Source organism: Ictidomys tridecemlineatus, chromosome 5 (genome assembly GCF_052094955.1).
Source record: "Ictidomys tridecemlineatus isolate mIctTri1 chromosome 5, mIctTri1.hap1, whole genome shotgun sequence".
NCBI classification, from domain to species: domain Eukaryota; kingdom Metazoa; phylum Chordata; class Mammalia; order Rodentia; family Sciuridae; genus Ictidomys; species Ictidomys tridecemlineatus.
This window is the reverse complement of record NC_135481.1, coordinates 90,687,067-90,711,029: the sequence shown is the minus strand read 5'-3', so window position 1 is coordinate 90,711,029 and position 23,963 is coordinate 90,687,067. Positions and strand designations below refer to the sequence as shown.

The window sequence follows — 23,963 nt, the reverse complement described above, 5'->3', positions numbered from 1 at the left end:
TCACTCCTTTTCTGTCAGAAGTTAATAGCTTCAACTGGATTTTCAGTTGGTTGTTCAAACTTCTGCCAAGTTAACCCTCTTTAAACGGGCTGGGGTGGTGGCTCAGTGGCAGAGTGCTCACCTAGCGTGTGTGAGGCACTGGGTTCAATTCTCAGCACCGTGTATAAATTAATTAAATAAAGGTCCACTGACATCTAAAAAAATTTTTTTAAATAAATACATAAATAAAACACAAAACAATCCCTCAATCATTTCATAAAGCCCTCTCCATAATGACCAGCCTTCATTTCCAGCTCTTCTACTACTCAACTCCATACTGATTTACTGCAGGACTTTCTGATGCTATTTCTCTTACAAAACCTATCTCTACTATTTGCAATGCTAACCTTCAAAATCTATTTCAAATACACTTCCTCCAAGTGTCTTTTCAGTCACCCTCTATCCAAGGACCATTTCTTAAACACTACCTGTCATGGCAGTTAATCATTAAATATATTCCTTGTACTTTATGCCTTATCTAAGACTGGAGGTGATTACCATTGCTAAGAGGAGTGATTCTCAGGAATCACTGCAGCAGTTGGCACAGCCTCGCCCATGATGGTAGTCCATCATTCCATCAATACTTTTTCTATCAGAGTCCCCTTTAAGACTTTCAGGAAGCTACAACACTCATATCTACTACTACTAAAACTTCCTGAACAATCTGGCTTTCAGTCTTCTTGGATCACTTACGTTGAAAAGCAGAGAAGGCACTGGCGTGAACCTCTCAACATGAATCATGCAGATGGCATCAGGGAGATGGCCTTCTCTTGAGCCCACAAAGAAAAGCCTATTTAGATAAGTTAGAAGAAAGTGAAAAAACTGTGGGGCGTCGGGGAACAACCTGGTTCACCTGCCACTGCCCTTCCTCTCTGCTATCCCTTCAAAAGGTTCAAATAATACAGAACGGAGTTCACTGTTGAGATTAATGAGAAGTTAAGGCTGCTGATAGGAAGAAGAAAGGTTGAGGAATGCAGGAGGTTAAAGTCCAAGTCCTGTAAGTTGTACAGTCTCCTGACCTAGCTCTTCATAATACGAACCCTCCTAGCAAAAGATGCCACTCTTACCGAGAAGCAGCCACAATGGAGGCATTGAGGCCACCAAAACAGGATAAGGCAACTGCCAGTGGGATTGTCCAGTTAAATATTCCAAAAATCTGGTCTGCAAAAGTCTAAGGGAAAGGAATGGAAAATTGTCATTAGTAGGACGTAAAAGGAATGAAAGGCATCAATAGGCATGCTCCCAGGGATCCAACCCTTCTTCCACATTAAGGGTAACAGTTTCTTCTTACAAGCCCAGAATCCCAATGTACTCCTTTCAAAGCTCTCTCCTTTCCAGGACTGTGAAGAGCTGGGATATACCCCAAAACCCACAACAACTTCTGCTAGTAAAAATCTTTACCACGGCAACAGCATCACTGGCCAAGATGTCTCTCATATTTAGCACGGTGTAATAGGCCACATTGGTCAAGATGTAGATGATGGTGACAAGAGGCATGGAAATGCCAATGGAGAGGGGCAGATTCCTATAGTTAAACAAAAATAAAGTATACATCAGTCCCACAGGTTCATCCTTATCTCTTAATCCTAGACTTTATTGCCATACTCATCTTTCCAAAGATGGAGTCTCCTGCTCAGCATTTGAGGTTGCCTAGAGTACTGGTTAAAGCTGTAAACTTGTAAGAACAAATAAGCTGTGTGTAGTAGTACACACCTGTAATTCTGTCTACTCAGGAGACTGAGGCAGGAGGACCACAAGTTTGAGGTCAGCCTGGACAACTTCTTATCTCAAAAGAAGAAAATGTTTAAAAAGAGGCGAGGAGGTAGCTCCATGATAGAGCACTTGCCTCACATATATGAGGCTCGGGTTCAATCTACAGTACTGGAAGGGAGGGAGGAAGAAAGGGAGGGAGGGAGAGAGGGAGGGAGTAAGGAAGGAAGGGGGTTAGGAGAAAGAAACATCATACCAGGAGAAACAGCTGTGCAAAAAAGGAAAAATCAGGGAAAGGAATTGACAAAGAACTAAGTCACAGCATGACAGCAACACAGGAAGAGGGTAGTGATTTTATTTTTGCTTCCAAAGGTGTTGGTGTCAGTATCCCTTCTCTAAAATTATCACCACAGAGAAGTTTAAATTAAGAAAAATATAAGAAGAAATGGAGGCAAATTGTGAAATCTAACATCTCCAAAGATTAAGATAGGTCTTCAGTAGGAAAAGCAGAATGTATATCTGAGCAAGCAACCTGGGAAATAAATGATTTTTGATCTAAAAATATCCCCAAGGACTCATGTGTTAGTGTTCAGAGGTGAAAAGACTGGATTAGGAGAGCTATAACCTCATCAGTGGATTAATCCATTTGATGCATTAATTATGTGAATGGACTACTAGGTGGTAATTATAGGTCAGTAAGGCATGGCTGGAGAAAGGAGGTCTCTGGGGGTGTACCTCTGGGGACTATATCTTGTCCCTGACTCCTCTTACACACACACACACACACACTGCTTCCCAATTGAGCAGCTTTCTTCTACCATAAAATTCTGGTTCATCTCAGGCCCACAGCAAAGGAGTTGGCCAACTATGGACTGAACCTCTGAAACTGAGCCCAAAATACATTTTTCCCTCCTCTAAACTGCTTCTATTAGGTATTTTGATCATAGCAACAAAAAGCTGACACACACCTTCATCAGTTTGAGAACGTCAGGTACCATCCTAATTGGTCCCCAAGAGAAGCACAAAGACCTGTCAAGATTCCTCTAGCCAAAGAAGCCATGATCTTTATAAACATTCTTGACAGCTAGACTACCAAAAAGAGACAGGGGCAAAAACTCTTAAAGTCACTCAGCTTCTGTCCAGTAGGTGGAAGCACCAACAAGGCCTCAATCCTGCTTCTAATAACTCTGTTCCCAAAGTTGCAACTCCAGATGTATACCAAGATGGCTCTTCGTTTCTCAAAGCCAAAAGGAGTTTATTGGTATGAGAACTTTTATTCTTTTTGAAAATTTACAGAAATCCACTCCCTGTCAAATCTTACTTCTCAGAATCATAATGTTTTAGAGCCAAGAAAGATCCTATAAGATCCCACAGATCCTATAATTTAACCCTCTTAATTACAGATAAAGAAGCATTCAAAGAAAAGGCACAGAAACTCTCTCAAGGTCATCTAACCAATCAGTGATAAGACAAACTCCAGACCCACTGACTCCCTGTCCAATGCTCTTTCCACTTTGCTCAACTACAAAGCTATTTAGAGTAATGTTGGCAAGTGATATAGTTAAATGACTGAAACAATACCTCACTGTTAGCATGAATTAGGGAAACAAGGAATGACCCAGAAAGGAAGCAAAGGAAGATTTCTGGACATCTATGGCCTAAAGTTATCTATGTAGGGATAAAAATGAATAAAAGATTTATCAAGGGAAAAAAAATTTTTTTATCCTTTTTGAGATGGTCTTGCTATGCTTCCCAGGCTGGTCACAAACTCCTAGGCTCAAGCAAACCTTCAGCCTCAGTCTCTTGAGTAGCTAAGACTACAGGCATGCACCACTCCATACCTGGTAAGAAAAATCTACTTTAAAAGCGTACACAAGCCAGGTGTGGTGGTGCACCTATAATCCCACCAGATCAGGAGACTGAGGCAGGGGGATTGCAAGTTCAAAGACAGCCTCAGCAAAAGTGAGGCACTAAACAACTCAGTGAAACCCTGTCTCTAAATAAAAAACAAAATAGGGCTGGGAATGTGGCCCAGTGGTTAATTGCCCCTGAGTTTAATCCCCGTCCCTAACCCCACACCCCAAAAAATGTACATAAGTAATCCCAGTGGTTTGGGTAGGTGAGGCAGGAGAATTGCAGGTTCAAATTCAGACTCAGCAACTTAGTGAGGTCCTAAGCAATTTAGGAAGACCGTGTCTCAAATTTTTTAAAAAGGCAGGGGGCAGTGCTGGCTCAGTGGTTAAGTGCCCTTGAGTTCAATCCCTGGCACTAAAAATTAATAATAAAATAAAAGCATATACAAGCACATAGTACAATCTGCTTTAATTAATAGAGGAATAAATGAAAAATGTAAAAAAGCCCTTTAAAAAAGAATTTAAAGTTCTTCTGGGGACAGCATTTGGAGGCACTCAAAATGGTCCAGAGTTTGACATTCTATCGTAGGCTTTCCTACAATACAGCTTCTTATAAAACTAGGCTATCCTGAACCCCTGGCAATAGAATCATTTACACAGAGATGGTTGGGAAAGCACCAAAATCTGCATGTGCTGTGTTCCCAGGCATACTTCAAGGGGTTTGTGCTGTGAGACCTAAAGTTCTTTTTTTTTTTTTTTTCTTTTTGGTACCAGGGATTGAATTCAGGGGCGCTTAACCACTGAGCTACATCTGCAGCCCATTTTTTGTATTTTATTTAGAGACAGGATCTCACTGAGTTGCTTCGGGCCTTGCTAAATTGCTGAGGCTAGCTTTGAACTAGCAATCCTTCTGCATCAGTCTCCTGAGCCTCTGGGATAACAGGTGTCGTGCCACTGCACCCAGCAAGACCTAAAGTTCTTATGAGATGTGTAAAACAAAACAAAAAAAATAATGTGTCAAGCTGAGCGTGGTGGCATATACCTGTAATTCCAGCAGCTTGGGAGGCTGAGACAGGAGGATTGTGAATCCAAAGACAGCCCCAAGCAATGGCCAGGCACTAAGCAACTCAGTGAGACCCTGTCTCTAAATAAAATAGAAAACAGGGCTAGGGATGTGACCAAGTGGTTGAGTGGTTCTGAGTACAATCCCCAGTGCTCCCCCCACAAAAAAAAAAAAAAAAAGGCAGAGAAAAAATCATGTTACCAGGGCCTATGGTGGTTCCATAAGTGCTAAATGTGTCTGTGACAGGATCAAGTGTGCTTTCCTTATTAAGGAACAGGAAATCATGAAAGTGTTGAAGGCACAAGCACAGAGTCAGAAAGCTAAATTTTAAAAACGAAGCTTCTTTGAATAATAAAAAAAAGAATTTAAAAGCATACTTGAGTTCATATCTTAGCTCTGTTAGTGGGATCATGGACAAGTTATATTCTGGGGCCTCTGACCTCCCATCTATTAAATTAGGGTTGATGGAATTCACTCAGAGGCAGTTATGGCATATAGTCTTGCATAGTAAGAGCTCAATGAATGATGGGTATCAGGGTTGTGGAAAGTTGGTGGTGAGGTACCTACCTCTCAGGATTCTTGAGCTCTTCAGTGACATAGTTGAGGGTATCCCAGCCTGAGTAGGAGAACAGAGCTGAGTACAGTGCCAGGGCAATGTCACCCATTACAAATGATGAACCCTTAAAGGAATTCTCCAAGTTAGTCGTGACTCCTGGAATCCAAGAACAATGGAAAGCAGAAGTATTAGTGGCCCACTCCCCTAATCTCAAGATGATCCAATAAAGTATTGAAAAATATGGCAGTAAGAGCAGGTAAGTGACTCAGAACATCTTTGGCAGCAACGGTATCAGTGAAGGACAGAGAACAGAAGACAGACATCTATAGAGATGATGGAATGCAGAGAATGACATGGATGGGGATCTTGACAGAAGAGCTCAGCTTTCAAGGATAAGAAACCAGCATGTAGCAGAAGGGGTAGAGAACAGGAATGGTGTCCTGTTTCTCTCTGCTCTATAGTCTGCCTGATTCTTATCCCCTTTCTGACACCAGACACAGCTGACATGAGGTAGAAGGACAGGGCTCCATATGCCCAAGTCAACAGACTAGTTGTAGGGTGGGTTTCTACCTGGAAACTAGAGAAGTGGGTATAAGAAGTTCATTGTTGACCTTGCCCACTTTCAAGGGCAGAACCATCAAATCAACAGCACTAGGTTCAAAAACCACAAAAGCCAACTCCCAGAGTATGGCTGTCAGTCCTTTTGCCAAGATCAGTCTCATCTGGGTGTGGTGGCATATGCCTATAAAATAAACATGTCAGCAGGTCCTATGGTGGTACCATATGTGCTAGAACTAGCATGCATAGAACTTAAAAGAACAGGCTTTGGAGTTCGCTGCCTGAGTACATATTTTAGCTCTCCTACTTACCACTATGAACTTGGGCAAATTTTTATAGCATATTTCTTCATCTATAAAAAGGGAATAACAACAGTGCCTACCAAACAAGGTTATTGGAGATTTAAGTGAGATAATATACAAAGTATATATTAAGAAGAGTATGTCTCATAGAAAATACTTAACAAATATTAGCTGCTATTATTTCTTACCCTGGCCAAGTTTAACAATGCCTGCAATGATGACCGCAATCAGTGCTGATACTTTAGCATAGGTGAAAATATCTTGTACCAGGGTTCCCCACTTGACATAGGCACAGTTAACGAAGGTTAAGAGACCTGAAAGAAAAATAATACTGATTGGTGACTAACCCTTCACACCCAGACTCCTAAGCAATTTTTCTAGTAATAGTTTCTAAAAAGGCCCGGTTCACAAAGAAAGTATTTGTGTTTAGGCTTTTACTTGCTTTGCATAAGAAACTTTGGTCCCAGAATGTCCATACTATTATCATTCAAAGACATCTGCTGAGCACCTGTGTACACAGCACCACCATGATCCCTACCCCAGCACCTTATACAGGAGACAGAAACAAAGTAATCTCAGATTTGCTTACATACAAAAGTACACCCAGGGGCCTGGGTTGTGGCTCAGCTTGCCTAGCATGAGTGAGGCACTGGGTTCGATCCCCAGCACCACATAAAAATAACAACAAATAAAATAAAGTTAAAAAAAAAAGTACACCCAAACTGGATGCAGTGGGAGACAACTGGTAGCTATACAGGATTAGTGTGTTCTGACTGTTGGCTCTGAGAAGTCACTGTCTTTCCCTCCTACCCACCCTGCCACACACACACATAGGCTTTAGGACCCAGCACTTTGTCTCATTAGTATTACTGTTAACCTTGCCCAGTCCTGTTATAACTTCATTGTCTGGTCCAGCAGGTCAGAATGTGTGGCCAAGGATTGGGAGGGAGGCCAGACTTCCTGCCCACTGCCTGCCAGATCAGCTGCTTGTTTTTATGCCTGAAAATATTCTTGCAGCAAAGAGCGGTTCCTATAGAATGGGGACAGAGCATTTTTCCTAATGGACAATGCAGAAGTAAGAGCTATAACATTCCTCATAATCCATCTATCCTGAGGTAGAGGTAATTACTTTACCCAGATAAGCTTAGGTAAAGTTTATGCATTATTCTTAAAGAGCCAAGTTTCTGAACTGGTCTCCATAAGATCTCAAATTATTTTGCAAAGTGTCATGTTTGTATGAGTATATACATTTTTATAGGAAAAGAGCCGATAGCTTTTATCAGAATCTCAGAGAAGATACAGCGGTTGTATCTCAGTGGCAGCACATGTGCTTAGCATGCACCTGGCTGTGGGTTCAATCCACAGCACCAATAATAATAATAACAATAATCTTAGAGAAATCTATTAACCTCCCCATTCTCCCCCCCCCAAAAAAAAAAAAAGTTAAGAAGGAAAGCCCACATATGCTATGAAGTTGGCCACTAACCCCAGGATGTAGTGGGGAAGAAAGTCAGAACAACTCTAAGGCTTATCAGAATGTCCCTTAGATCCCTTGCCAGCCTGTTAGGAAAGCAGACATACCTTCCTCTTGGTGACACCATGAATCCCTTCACAGCTCAGCGACTGGAACACCATAGGAGTATTTAATCTTAAAGCCCTTCTCCCAAAGGCTCCAGGGGTAAGGCCAGCCTTGCCCTGCCAGTGTAGAGAGGGAGGCCCAGTGATGGAACTCATCTACTTCAGGCCACCACAGTCAGAAACCACTTCCTGTCTGAGTTCTCCTGGCAGTTCATGGTCCTCAGTGTCCCCAGTTCTGTTCTGTTATATCCTGGCCTCATACATTCTGGCCCAGAAGCTCCTTCATTCTGAGAAGCAGGAAAGACTGACCTCTCAGAAAAGCTATCCATCTTTCTCTCACCCTCTCTTTCATCCTCATTTTACTTACTGCTCTGTTTTCTGCTCTTCTTGAGAGGGGCATTCCTATATAATTCAAACACTTGCCTTTCTGCCAAATAAACAAGATAATAAAGAACCAAATCTTATCACAGGGCTGGACAAAAATGCACCCATCACTCCAGGCCACCCCAGTGCTGGGTTAATAATTAAAGACACAAATGAACAGTCTCCACTGGCATCCCACAAAATGACCAAAGTGCCTGTATCTTGCCCTGCACAAAACTGCCTAATCTGTTGATCCTCCTCAGTCAGTCATCTACCCCTTACTACCTTCCAGACTTCCACTGCCATCCATTCAGCAGCCCTTGTGCCCTTTTTCTCATCCTGTAACCTCTCTACCCCTTTCCTTCAGGCTCTGTTTATAAACACAACACAAACCAGGTTCCCATTAGAAACACCAAGCACAAGTAATGCTACCATAAGCTCAGGGGAATAGGATCCTCTAACACAAATTCCTGGTTAGCCTGCAGATAACCCAAGGTCATAACTCCCAACTGGAATAAATGTAAGAGACTAGTTTATAGACCACAATCTGACTCTGCAGCTGTGTACCACAAAGGTTCCCTTCTCAGCTCTGTCCAGGGATACAAGCAGGAAAAAGTAGGGACATCCAAAAATTCACCAGCCTTTACTACAAAAACTTCTGCAATGAAAATATATGAATTGCTTATATTTTGGTCCCTATTGCTTCTTCCTTTTTTTTTTTAATTGTAGTTGAACACAACATTTTTATTTTATTTATTTATTCTTATGTGGTGCTGAGGATCGAACCCAGGGTCTCAAACATGCTAGGCAAGTGCTTTACCACTGAGCCACAACACCAGCCTCTACTGCTTCTTTACTTTTATATTTATCCATTTATCCTCTTAACTCCAGTAGTGCCCCTTCCCCACTTGTGAACTTTATTTCTCAGCCATGCACCACCATCTTGTCCTGATCTGCTCTATGCATTGAGCACAAGGGATCCATTTGACTGGGGAAAAGAGTTCTATGGAAATAAACCCATGGGTGCTGAGGATATAGGCTCAGAGCACTTGCGTAGCATGCTCAAGGCCCTGGGTTGAATCCCCAGCATCACAGAAACAAATAAAAAAGAAGCCAGGGAACAGAGGGAACTGCCTGAAGAGAGCTATCCTCACCTCCCCAGAGCCCTGCTTCCTCCTGGCCCTGGGAGCAGGAAATGCATATGGCAGACAGTAGTGCTGACTAGGCTCTTTGTCCCCTGCCTCAGGATACAGCTGACCAGAGGCCCCAGAGCCCAGCTAAGTATACTGGTCTTAAAGTGGAGCCCAACCTCCTGCTTCTATCAGAGATGGGAGGGGACTATGGGTTTAGATTAATGCAGAGGCAACTGCACTCTAACCTCTAGAATGCAGATGCCCTACTCTTCTACCTCTAGGCACAATTTGGTCCTTACCCAACACTTGGCCAAGTCCACAGAAGAATGGCCTAAAATGACCTTAAACCCTTAACCCAGGTACAGCTCCATTCCTGCTTTAACCCCAGGGGAAATAAAAAGACACAAAGATGTCACTCCTAAAACATCTAGAGGTGCTTCTAAATGGATCATCAAACCCAGCCTACACAAAATCCAGTTCTTCCAGTAGGGCCCAGTGTGAGCTCTAGACTTAAATCCAGAAATCATCTGACAGGTTGATCCAGAAAGGAACAATACTTGAAGACCTACCCTGGATCCATGCCTAGATTTAGTTTAGATACTCAAACTAAATATTTTCCCTGGAAAAAGACATTAAACCCACAATACTCCCAGCACCATTAACTTTAAATACATATCAATGAAACACACAACTTAGGCTGCTATTTTATCCCATTTTCTGCCTTAAATTCCCAGGAACTATAAAATGTCAATACTTTATTAGATATTCATTCCATTTTTAAGGAGATCTATAGCTCTTCATCCCACCAAGCCAAATTCTCTGGGGCTACATAGGATCAAGCTAAACCCTCTTGTACACAATGGCCCTTCTTAGCATTGAAGATTAGTATCCTGTGCACCTTGAGTCTTCCCTTCTTTAGGCTAAAAACCCAGTATCTTCAACACCTTGTGGGGCAAATATGACTTCAAGACCACTAACATCCCAGGACTCTCCTCTTCATTTACTTCACTGTCAGGGTCTTCCTGGAAACTCAAGATCCCATACAGAGAACTCCAGACATTGTTGCATACTGCAGAGTCACAGTCAGAATTCATTAACTACAACTTGTTTATCCTCACCTCACATTAATGAGCTATTTTCCGACTTCCTTTCTGAAATTGTAAAAACATTTTTTTAAATACTTTATTAGTTGTTGATGGACTTTTATTTACTTATATGTGGTGCTGAGAATCGAACCCAGTGTCTCACACATGCTAGGCAAGCGCTATACCACTGAACCACAACTCCAGCCCCAAAAGCAATCTTTTAAATCCCAGATATAGAACTTTATATTTATCCTTAGTAACTTAGTACTAAGTAACTCCTCTGTGAGTCTTTATGCATCATCCTCACCAATTGCAAATAGGTTTTCCCCCTTTATATTATTATTAGTTCAAACTGTCCCCCACTTTTTTGTGCAGTATTGGGAATGAACCCCAGGCCTTGTGCATGCTAGTCAAGAACTCCCCACTGAGCCACATCCCCAGACCTCGGTTTTTTGGGTCGGGGAGGTACTGGGCATTGAACCCAGGAGTGCTCTACCATTGAACTGCAGTCTTAGCCCTTTATCCCTTTTTTAAACTTTATTTTGAGACAGGGTCTCTCTAAGTAGCCCAGGCAAGCCTCAAATTCACAATCCTCCTGCCTCAGCCTCCTGAGTAGCTGGATTATAGGAGCACACTATGGCAACCAGCTTCAGGTCCCTTCAATTCTGTGAAATCTGTAAGTTCAATTATCATATCTTCTTAGTATTCACAGAAATTATTGTAAAAATATTGGTTGGGATCACCAGAGCCCTAAAGTCTATCACTACAGAACTTCCTCTGTATTGTCATTATTCTATATCCTTGAACCAAGAATTTTGTCTAGTCTACCTTTTCATGTCTTGTCATAAAGAATATCATGAGTTTTCCAAGAAGCTCTCTGAAATGTGTATATACATGTCTCATGATGCTATCAAATGATTCAATGCAATTAATATAATATTATGCACATTATAGCAACACTCTTGTAATAGCCAAAAAATGGAAACAAAGCCAGGTGTGGTGGTGCATGCCTGTAATCCTAGCAGCTCGGGAGGCTGAGGCAGGAAAATTGTGAGTTCAAAGCCAGTCTCAGCAAAAGCGAGGCACTAAGCAACTCAATAGGACTGGGGATGTGGCTCAGTGGTTGAGTGCCATTGAGTTTAATCCCTGGTACCAAAAAAAAAAAAAATGGAATGAAAAAAATGGCCATCAATATTAGAATAGATTAAATGGTATAGTGGTACAATATAAAACAGCAGTGAAAATAAATAGTCTACAACTACAGATAAAAATACAGATGAATCTCAAAAATATTAAATGAACAAGCATGACACAAAAGAGTACACATTGTTTATGTTCATTTATATAAACACAGGCAAATCCATTCTACTAGAAATCAGGGCTATGAAGGCAGAGATTAGAAGAACTATAAGAGGGGTTAGGGGCCAATTTTTTTATGGGGATGCTGGTTACAGATATATGCTCACTTTGTGAAGATTCGGTAAGTTAAATATTTGTGATATGTGCACTAGACCTTGTATATATTATACTTATACAGAAAAAGAAAATAAAATTAAACCCCCAAAAGAGGTTAGGTTGGCATGGCTTGTTCTTAGTGAATTCATACAGATTACTAATGATCTTCCTTTCCATTTCTCACACTTTGCTAACTGTGTTTAACCAACAAGCCTAGAATTTGGGCAAGAATCAACCTTGAATTATCAGTCCAAAGTGTTCAGAGACTACCTTTGAAAAGGCTAGGTTATCACTGTGATAGCCAGAATAATCCCCACACATATACACCAAGAGGTTCACATCCAAAACCCTGGAAATAGTGAACTATATTATATTACATGGCAAGGGAGAATTAGAATTGCAAACAGAATTAAGGTTGCTAGTCACATGACCTTAAAATAGGGCAGGCCCAATGGAAAGATGGAAAACGGAGGCAGAAGGGTCAAAGACTGAGTGATGCAATATGATAAAGATTCCACCAGTTATTGCTGATTTTGAAGATGAAAGGGGGCCATGAACCTTTAAAAGACAGAAACAGCAAGAAAACTGATTCTATCCTAGAGCCTCCAGAATAGAATACAGCACTATCGACACCTTGTCTTTAAACCAGTAAGATCTATTTCAGACTTCTGAGCTCCATAACTGTAGTATAAAAAGTATGTGTTATTTTAAGCCATTAAATTAGAGGTAACAGTAGAATGAATGAGACATAACTTTCTTATGTTTATATATGAATAAACAACCATAACTACACATCATATACAACCACAAGAATGATGTTATACTCCATGTATGTATATCAAAATGTATTCTAAAAAGAATACGAATAATAATAATAATAATGAAAATCAGGGGTAACTTGTTATAGCAGCAAGAGGAAACTCACTCAGCTGCTTCCTTTATACACCCTTCCTGCTCTCCAGAATCCTGAAGATACCTAGTAGTGATTCTGTGATCTTATCTACCTAAAAATTCTGTCCACTTGTCTGCAACTAGGTAATTAAAAATATTAAGTCATGACATGCTTTATTACTATTTCTCATCTCTTTGTCTTGCTCTTTTTATTGACCTAACCACTTTACTGAAATCTTTCTAGATTGACAGTCTTCAGGCTTGACAGAGAAGTGTAAAGGGAAAGTGGGACCAATGGCCTTTTCCTTTCTCTCTCTATCTATTATTTCAGAACCAACTGTCCCCAGAATGTACGTCCCTGCCTTACTGGTCTCATCTGAGCATGCCTCTCAGAGCCTGTTATTGTCCTCAGTCACTTCTTTAGAACTCAGTTCCTGCTGGGCATCAACCTCTAGACATTCTCCTTGCAGTTCTAGAAGGGACACACCTGCATTTAGCCTTGGTTACATCTCTTATCATCTTTCATATATCTTCTTTCTAAAAATCTAAGTTCATCAAAAAGCAGCTTCTTCAACCACACTGGTTTCTTTGGATATCTCCTTTTCTTTTTTATATATTTTTATTATATGTGGACACAATATCTTTATTTATTTTTATGTGGTGCTGAGGACCCAACCCACTGCCTCATATGTGTGAGGCAAGCACTCTACCACTGAGCCCCAGCCCCAGCCCCCTGGATGTCTCCTTTTCTTCTTAAATAAGATTATTTTCAACTATTTGTTCAGAATTTCATTTTTTAAAATCTTCTGTTTTGCTTTGTTGCTTGTGTCTTTGGCTATGAGATTATAGTTCTTTTCTCTGAGCTTTTTTTGTAATCTCTTTGCCTAAAATTTAGAGTGCATCTCTGAGGAAATCAATAATTTCTTTTTTTAGAAAACACAAACTCAGTAAGCATAGTCACTTCCTCACAAGTATTCCACATTTTACCTGATTATATTAAAAATAATAATAAAGTCCTTATGCATGAGGCCTTAGGTTCAATCCTCAGCACCAAATAATAAGTCCTTTTCCTTTAAAATTCACACTGAAGCCTTTAAAGGCTAAATGGTAATAATACCTTAGATTTGTTTAAAGTAATCCAATGGGGTGAGTAAGGGATCAATGCAAGTATATATAAAACAATGACGACAATTATTGGCATTTGAACTCTAGAAGTTCATCTCATAATTCACTCTATTCTGTATGTGTTTTTAGTTTTCCATAATAAATCCTTTTTTTAATATATAGAGGTACCACTTCTAACAAAATGAAAGCAACTCTAGCAAAAGATACTCAAAGAATTGACCTTCGATCATGACTATTTTACCTTTTGTACCAATGTTATAATCAGGAAAACAAAATATTTATATCTTCTGATTTGATGGTATGCAACTTATGCCCACAATTATATCACTTCTAGTTTCTCTTCACTAAGCTTTATCCCTCAGGATATGGATTTATTGTCATGTACTATTACAATGAGAGACCTTCAGGAAAATGTCCTAAATGGAACATAAGAGGCCTCCAACAGCACTATGTTAATAATTATTCTCCCAGTGGTGAGCATATAGAATTTACAGAGGCTAGCATCTTAATGCCCCTTATAAGATAAAGGCTACATCTCTTTAGTGACAAAGAAAAGACTTCTATTCAGGCATAAAGAGAAACCTTCCCTTTAGGCAGGGACCTGGAAGCAGTATTAGGTGGTAGTGTTCATTATAGTTGTCAGAAAATGAAGAAAAAAGAAAGATCTTAGGTATTTTTTTGTCTGTTTGTTTTGTACTAAGGACCAAACACAGGGCCTCATGCATACTAGACAAGTGCTCTACCACTGAGCTAAATTTCAACTTTTTTTTTTTTTTTGGAGACAGGATCTCCCTAAGTTGCCCAGACTGACCTCAAACTTGGGATCCTCCTACCTCAGTCTCCTCAGTAGCTGGGATTACAGAGAGAGGGAAATTTCAATACATCAAGATATTGAGTCAGGTGTGGTGACACATGCCTGTAATCCCAGCTACTTGAGAGGTTAAGGCAGGAAGATCACAAGTTTGAGGCCAGCCTGGGCAATTTAATAAGATCAGCTTTGGAAAAAACAATTTTTTTTTTTTAAGAGACAGGCTCTAAATTGCTTAAGCCCTCACTAAGTTGCTGACTCTGGGTTTGAACTTGCAATTCTCCTGCCTCAGTCTCCCCAGCCACTGGGATTATAGGCATGCACCACTGCACCAGGCTCAAAATTTAAAAAAAAAAAAAATTTTAAGAGCTATAGATGTAGCTCTTAGTGGCAGAACTCTTACCCAATATGCACAAGAACCTGGGTGATGTTGGCAGAGGAAGAAAGCATCCCTCATTACAACAGATTCTCATATAAGTCCATCTCTCTTTGATATACTACATCCCAATTTTTCTAACAAATCTATTACTTTTAAACAAAGTATCCTCTTCCACTATTATATTCTAATCAAATATCACTAATAGCTATGAAATTGTTTTCCCCATGCATTAAAAAATCTAATATATTTATTAGTCTTATTTGTAATGTTGTACCTGAGTCTAAAAACTTCATTCCTGATCTTCTATCCTATTGTATCCAAACATATTACCAATTGACTCCTTCATTCTTGCTATGTAATACCTGACAGCTCCCAAAATACTCAAGATTTTTCTTTTATCTTTGCATTTTTCTCTTAGCCTCTAAAATTTCAGTTTTAAGTCTTATTAAACACATCCCTCTAACCACTATGAAACCTACCCCAAGTCATCTTTCTGGTATCATAGGATTTACAGTCAGATATTCTGATCTTCATTCTTTATTCTTTCATATACATAGCCTGCAACTGACAGAGAGCAATGAACGTTCCATGTGAAATTCATTTTACTATCATGAACTTCAATGTCATCAGTGACAGATCTCAGTCTTCTGGGTAGTGAGATTATTCCATCCTACAGTAATTGACAGAAGGATAGCAAGTTTGTTTATTACATGTTGCTCAGAAAAACAGCACATCTTTATATTTGGCTGAGTCTGTATATAGTCAGAGGCTCACTGTTCAGGAACAACAGCCAAGCCCCTTATCTGGTACACTCGGGCTGTGAAGGCCCTGAGGCCTCCAGAATACTTTTTCCATTGCTATTTCCTCAAAACGTTCAAACTTAAGCTCTCTAGAAGACATTCATATCTGTTGCTCAAACCCAGAGATTTCAGGTTTCTTCTTCCTTATTTTCTCAGCTGTATCCCCATTGTTTTTTTCTAATGCTAATTTATGATACTCTCTATACCCCAAATTTCTCCCCCTCCTCCTTCCAGCCCCAGAGGTGCAGTTCTTTCTTTCAGAATAGATGGCCTTCAAACTCTTTTTTTCTTTTCAGGTAACAGAACCTTTTTGCTTACTCAGACATCATGGGTGAGAGCCTTTGGCAAGAAGGCACACCAAGCACAAGCCCTATGGGTCACTGGATAAGACCGCTCCCAGTGTCCTTCCTGGAAATCAGTCAGCACTTTAGTTGCAGTGGTTCTGACCTCTCTGAAGGAGCAAGCAGACCATGTACTAAGTGGCTCTTATATTACAACCCTCTCTGTGCCCTTCTCAAGGCCAGCTAGTCCCTGTGAATCAGATCCATATTGTTTGCTCAGACAGATTCAGAGTCTAAGGACTTAAACTGAATCTGAGTGGTCATCAGAATCACCTGAGGAATCTGTTAACCTGCAGAGTCAGGGTCCTTCCAGAAGTTCTGATTAAGGAGATCTGAGACAGGGTTTTCCAGGGCACTCTGATGATCTGCCTGCTTGGGCAGGTTACCTGAGATGACCACCTAACGAAATAATCACATACACAGCAATTTTAATCAAAACAAGTCTAATCACTGAACTCGGAGATCCTGCATCTTGGCTACACACTGGGACAAGCTGGTCCAGTGCTAGGGTGCCATCCCACACAATGAAGTTGAAAACTCTGGGGTGGAACCCAGTCATGAGCATGTTGTAAAGGCTCCCCAGATGATTCTGAAGCACAATGACAAGTACTGCTCCTCCCACCTCCTGGACACAAGAACCCCCATCAATTCTCCTCAGCAGTAATTTTTCCTTCTTCCTCAGTTTTCATTCTCCAAGCCAATTCCCATTCTTCTCCAAGTGGTTCAGATGCATTTATTCAGGAAGTGGGTGATGAGTGTTGTGTTTTTGTTTTTAATCTCCATAGAGATTTAATAACAATATAAATGCAATGTACAGTCAGGGTGAGGACCCATTGTCCCTACCTTCTTTCCCAAACTCCTCTAGTTATCCCCTCAGCTTCTTCTGAGGTAGAAAATGAAGAAGGATAAGAACCAGGATGAGCCCCCAAGAGCCCTGAGGACCAAACCAGCACACATCTCTACTTCCTTCACTGCTGTGAAGAGTTTGTTCCTAGGTTCACACTAACCCCACTAGAAAGGATTCAAGGCTCTAATACCAGTCTATTTGTTAAAGTGAACGTAGGACATGATTTTGCCTTCAACCTAAGATGTCTCTTGGGAAAACTCCTCTGAGATAAATAGCATCCAAGTAGAAAGTTCAAAGGTCAGAAAATCAGTTGGAGGTCCCACATTTGGTTGTTTCAGCTCAGTAGCCACAGGTACATGAGGTCAGTCTTTCTGGTCGGGAAAAGCTACACAAGGACACGTGGCCAAAGCTCTCAGTCAGACACACACGCAAGGGGATCCGAAGTCCTTTACAGTACACAAGCAGCTCAGCAGACTGAGGATGAGGCATCTGTCCTCCCATCTGCCCAGTTTCCACAGCAACACTTAGCCCTTCACCATCACCATAAAAGCCAAAAGCATGAACTGCCCTTCTCAGCCATGTTGAATCTGTAATCATAACCTCTGAATGCATCTGACTAACATTTACTGAAGAATCTTCTAGTACATGCAGTTCACTAGAGTCAAGTACAGGGAACATAAAGAATCTTTGCCTGCTCCCCAAAAAACAGTACTCTGGCTGGGAGTGGTGGCAAATACTTGTAATCCCAGCAATCCAGGAGGCTGAGGCAGGAGGATCACAAGTTCAAGTCTAACCTCAGCAACTCAGCAAGGCCCTAAATAACTTAATAAAACCCTGTCTCAAAATAAAAAATTAAAAGGGATGAGGATGTAGCTCAGTGGTTAAGTGCACTTGGGTTCAATCCTGGGTATCCAAAAAAAAGAAAGAAAGAATAAGAAAGAAAGGAAGAAAAAAAAACCAGAACTCTTTTTAGGAACCCTGGTATGAAGGCAGACTGAAGGCACAGATGTAAAATGCCGTGTTAACAAAAGACAAAACAACTTGACCAAAATAAGTAGGGTGCAATATGGTCAAGAGTGGCAAAGCAAGAACAGAAATGTCCACTCAGGCTAACAGTGAGCCAAAACACCTTGGCTCTGAGGAAAGAACATTTGAATAGAGATGGGAGTTCTGGACACCTACTCCCCGACTCTGCCAAGAGAAAAGTTCCACCTCTCTTGAAAAACATGAAGAAGTCTCAGCTTTACTTTCTGATTACTAAGATTTTTAAAATTAAAATTACTTTTAAATTCATCAAAAGACAGAATGTAGAAAATGAAGTTTTTAGAAATTGAGATATATATGATTGTGAATATAATTTGAAGTGGAAAATACAATTTTTGACAATTATGTGATAGGTCACTTACATATTTATATACATTCTCTGTACTCTGACAAATAATAGCTTTCATTATCTTCATCTTAAAATCAAAAAAAACCGAGGCCATTCAGTCAGTGGCCAGTTCCAAAGTCTACATTGAGTTCACCACACCACATACCACCCTAATTGTATGCAAGAATATAGGACTAGGAGCAGGACTATCTCCAATTATGGTAATGGAGACACTTCTACCTGCAAAGAACTGGAACAATCCACAGAGCTCTGCGTAGCCAGAATAACCAGCTTTATGAGGGCCCCTCTGCATATTTCCCTGGTTGGGAAAAGCAACCATTCCTGATACCCTAAACTAGACAGGACATGAGTTTCCTTCAGAATATAATTCACTCACTCATTCCTTCATTCATTAAACAAACATGTATTAAGTACCCACTGTGTTTCAAACCCTATGCAAGCTCCAAGTTAATACCTAGACTCTAGCTTTCATGAAAAAAAATGAATAGGGACTATTACAAGAAGCGTGCACTGTGAAAGTAACTGAGAGGTAACCCATAGTCAAGGGAATGAAGAGAGTACAGGTGGGCACTAGGACCACTGTTACCTGGACTGAGTACACATAGGCTACAGTGCTAGAGAGGGGGAGGGGAAGAGAGGGAAAAGAGGGCAGCATGTGATTACCCTGACAATGCAAATCAGCAATGAGTGAAGTCATCCACTTGTACAAAAAACTTATCTAAGCAATAATCAGTAAATGATTTCAAGGTCTATTAGCAAGCAATACTAGATTATCTAGGGCTATGGTTCAGCAGTTGTAAAGGGAGACTACACCTGCCAAAGGATACTAAGAAGCAGAAACTATGTTTGCTCTCTTGAAATTGTCACTGTTTGAACAGAAAAATATGAAAATATGGTACAAATATAGATGATACTTCTAGGAGGTAAAGACCCTATTCTAATGAAAAGGAAACTGGAGGTAATTCAGTTGATCTAGGATTAAACCCAGTCCTGCCTGAATCCATGTTCTCAACTAAGCACTGTTCCCTCCCAGAGGGATGATGGTACCCCCTAGACTATTCAAGGAAGAGAAATGCTGACTTAGGGCACCCAATCATGCCAACCATGCAGAAGATCTTATTTCATACAACTTCAGAAACATACTCCCCAACCACATAAGGCAGGCTTAAGTCTTTACTATAAAATCTTCCCTCAACCTTGGTCCTGCCAACTAACAGCAACCCTCCCCTTGTTTGTTTGTTGTGCCTGAGATTGAGACAGGGGCCTCCCACATGCTAAGCAAACACTCTACCACTGAGATACACCCACCAGCCTCCCAGAGTCAGTCTTCCAAAAAGCATATCTATATTCTTTTCCCTTCCTTTATCTCTACAAGGCAGTCTGATGTCCTTTCCCCCTTTCTTCCACCCCACCAAAATTTCTGTTGTTCTCTTTGTTGGAATCTATGAATTCCAAATGACATTCCATTCCTTATCTTACTTAACAGTTCTTCCCAAAAGGCTACTTTTGAGTGTAAACTCATCTCCTCTGGGCATGTCCACCCAGGCTAACAGTGAGCCAGAACACCTTGGCTCTGAGGAAAGAATATTTGAATAGAGATGGGAGTTCTAAATACCTATCACCATCCTATCACCACCTATCCTCTATGCTCCCTCCTCCACCCACTAATCACACTGCATTAGAATGGTTTATGTGTCTGTCTCTCCCATACACAATGAGCTAGGTAAGGGCAGAGCTGAGTAACCATCATTCTTGTGCTCCCAGAACTGGGCACACAGTAGACACTGAATATATTTTGCTAGATAAACAAATGATATTTCTGAAATCTGATTCTACCCTTAACATCTAGAAATTTATTGCCTTAGGGGAAAGCCCATATGAAATACCACTGACCTCCTTCATCAACTATATTCAATCTAGCTTTACCTCTGGGCAGTTTGAATACTGTTGTGCATTCATTCCTTCTCAAATCACTCTCTTCCACTTACTATCTTTCAATTCTCTTCCTCTCTATAGATGTTCTTTCTCCGTCATTCAGTAGAATGCCTATCCTTCAAATGTTGATATTCCTTAGAATGTTATCCTCTGCCCCTTTGTCCTCCCTTTCTACAACCTGTCCCAAGGTCATCTCTTCTGCTTCTACAGTTTCAATTAATATATGACAATAATTCCCAAAAATATATTACCAGCCAACTATAATGATTCCAGAAACATCCAGCCACCTACTAAATACCCAACCACTTATTAGACATCAAACTCAACATATTAAAAACTGATCCCATCAATTTCTCCCAAAGCTACTGCTTCTTAAGTATTCCTCATATAAGTAACCGGCATCAGCATCCACCCATTTACCCAAGCTAGAAATATGGGGATCTTACCATCATCAATGATATCTGCTGATATCTAATCAATGTATAAATCCTAACCAGTCCCCTTATCCCCAAAACATGACTCTAGTCCAAGCCACCATCATCTCTCACCAAGACCAGCTTCCTAAGTGGTCTCTCTGCTTTCAGTCCTACATACATACTGGCGGGGGGTGGGGGGATCATTTTAAAAATCACAAACTTAAAAAAAAAGAAAATCATAAACTCTAAATCACAAATGTCACTCCCCTAAGGCAATGAAAAATCTTAAGATTTTTTTCCACCAAATTCCTTAATGTGATTTGTATGATAGACTTGCATTTTCCAAAGACATTGTTGCGTTTCAACAATGTCTCACATTCCACATGCTTTTCTTACAATTTAACACTCCATCTATTTAGCTCCATGAATTTAATACTCCATCTATTAAGATGTAGAGTCTGAGGGCTGAGGATGTAGTTCAGTGATAGTGCTTGATTAACATGCATGAGACCCTGGGTTTGATCCCTAGCACCACCAAAAGTATGATGTGCATGTATAAATACATAACAACAAAGCCCACTATTACATGTAATTATAAGGATAATGTATCCTCTTGGAGCTCCCAGACTGGTCTTAACGCGGGTGAGTGTCAGTCCAACAGTTTTCTTAAGTGATCTTCTATAAATGTTTCTACCTATAGAGTATGGCAGAATTGACACCATGTGACTTCAGAGGCTAAGTTATAGAAGACAACACAACTTTCTACTTTTGTTGCTGAAATACATATTTTTTTTAATACTGAGGATTGAACTCAAGACCTTGCACCTACTTGGCAAGTGCTTCATCAGTGAGCTATATCTCCAGTCCCTAAATCCTCATTCTTGAAGATTTTAGCTGCTAAGTAAGCAGTCTGATTGCCCTGAGGCTGCCAGGCTATGAGGAAGCTAAATAAGTCCAGGTATAAAGACCACATGGAAAGGCTCTCGTACAATTTGGAAAAAAAAAAAACAGTTCCCAACTTTCTCAGAGCCCTCCTTTTGATTACAGTCACGTGAGAGCTAGAACCCCCCACTAAGCCCTTCACAAATTTCTGAGCCAAGGAAACCATGAGAGAATAAAATGATTACTGTTTTCAGCACTGAATTTTAGGCAAATTGTTACACAGCATTAATAAATAAACAGATTATAAAGTCATGAGTAACCTATCCCTCAACCCCCATTTATCTTTGCACGCCAACTCTCAGCATTTCCTTACACTCAATCCCGCAGCCCATCTTGAAACTCTTCATTGTTTCAAAGATGCCCTTCTTTCAGGCATGTATATTCTGTGCTTGGTACCTGAAACATTTCTCTTCCTATTCTGTATCTGATCAATTCTTCCCCATTCAAGAGTCAGTTTAAGCTTCTAAAGGGAGTTTCTCAATTTCTGGGCTAGGAAAGGTTCTTCAGAAGCTCCCTGAGCCTTGCAAATCACAATGCTCACCACAACTCACTGTAATCTTGTACTGAGGTACCCATCCTGACTCCTGGTACACATCATGCTATCTCCCATTTGCCGTCCCTTCTCTCTCTCTCTCTCTCTCTCTCACACACACACACACACACACACACACACACACACACACTCACACACACACACACCCCTCCATAAAGACAATGACTAGTGCACAGAACAAAGCAAGTGCTTCATGAACATTTGCTGAATACTCTATTTCCAACCCTATGTATTTTGTAAGCTTAAAAATGGGCTACTATCCAACAAATTTCAAATTAGACATAAGACCATCTTCTCCTTCCCTGTAAATTAATTATACCATTATCTACCAGTTGCCCAAACAGAAACCTCAAAACTCTTTCTTTTTTCTTCTTCTCCTTCTCCTTCTTATTCTTGAAACAGGGTTCATTCACTATGTTGCTGAGGCTAGTCTAAATTCATGAGCTCAAGTGATCCTCCCATCTCAACCTCCCAAGTAGTTTGGGACTACAGGTGCATACATCCATGCCAGGTTTATTTGAAGAATATTTATCCTGGGTGTGGTAGCAAAGGACTATAATCCCAGCAACTCCAGAGGCTGAGGCAGGAGAATCACAAATTCAAGGCTTCAGCAATTTAGTGAGACTCTGTCTCAAAATAAAAATAAATGGCCTGGGGACATAGCTAAATAGTAAAGTGCCTCAGGGCTTAATCCCCCAGTAACAAAAAGAAAAAAAAATTTTAACAAGCTCCTCTATATTTTCTTTGTTGGGGATATGGTGGATCATAATAGAGGTACAGCTCTAACCAGCTCAGAACTTAAGAGACCATGGGGCTTCAGATGTAGCTCAACAGTTGAGTGCATGGTTAGCAGGCATGAGGCCTGGGTTGGATCCTCAGCACCAAAAAAGAAAAAAACAGACTAGTGGACGTTTTCCTGAACAACTTCCTCTCCCTTATAACTGACATTCTAATATGTCTCATTGGTTGTACTAATTATAAATTGCTCTTAGATCTCTCCTTCCCTTTCTACTCCAACTGCCATGGCTCTAGTTGAGACATTTATCATTTGCTGCCTGGATTGCTACAAGAGCTTCCTGATGGTGTGTCTGCCTCAAATCCAGCCATTATGCTCCAATCTAGCTATACTGCTTTCCTTCTTAAAGTTCTCATTGGTTCTCATATGCTTTAAGACAAATCTAAATCCTCCAAGGGAAGTATGACTCATGCTCTAGCCCCTTGCCTCCTTTTGCCCCCTTATATCCCATAATCCCCCATGAATACTCCATGCCCTATATTTTTTCTCACATTGTACCCATACATTACCTTTCTTTTTTTTTTTTTTTAAAGAGAGAGTGAGGGGGGGGGAGAGAGAGAGAGAGAGAGAGAGAGAGAGAGAGAGAGAGAGAGAATTTTTAATATTTATTTTTTAGTTCTCGGCGGACACAACATCTTTGTTGGTATGTGGTGCTGAGGATCGAACCCGGGCCGCACGCATGCCAGGCGAGCGCGCTACTGCTTGAGCCACATCCCCAGCCCCATACATTACCTTTCCCCATGCCCACAATGTCCTGCTTCCTTCTTCATTCAATAGCTATTTACTATACACCTAGCAGAAACTGGGCACTAATACAGGTGCCAATAAATCAGCAGTGAAAAAAAAAATTCTTTTTTTAAGGTGGGGGGATGAGGGTTTTATTGGGGATTGAACCCAGGGTACTTAAACACTGAGCTACATCCCCAACTATTTTATTTTTTGAGACAAGGTCTCACTAAGTTGCTAAGACTGGCTTCAAACTTGAAATCCTCCTGCCTGAGCCTCTGAATTTGTTGGGATTACAGGGGTACACCACCAGGCT

At 40.6% G+C, this 23,963-nt stretch overlaps 1 protein-coding gene across 4 annotated transcripts in view; it reads right to left on the bottom strand.

Annotated features, from left to right (window-relative positions):
• The window catches only part of Slc7a7 (solute carrier family 7 member 7), a 58,869-nt gene that overhangs the window by 1,690 nt on the left and 33,216 nt on the right, over positions 1 to 23,963 (bottom strand). For all 4 annotated transcript variants that reach the window (XM_021735595.3, XM_078050350.1, XM_040276320.2 and 1 more), the window contains exons 3-7: positions 6,270 to 6,395; positions 5,233 to 5,377; positions 1,441 to 1,564; positions 1,107 to 1,210; positions 733 to 829 (exon numbers count right to left, since the gene is read on the bottom strand). In XM_021735595.3, coding sequence (XP_021591270.2) covers positions 733 to 829; positions 1,107 to 1,210; positions 1,441 to 1,564; positions 5,233 to 5,377; positions 6,270 to 6,395 — 596 coding nt within the window. The remainder of the gene's footprint in view (positions 1 to 732; positions 830 to 1,106; positions 1,211 to 1,440; positions 1,565 to 5,232; positions 5,378 to 6,269; positions 6,396 to 23,963) is intronic.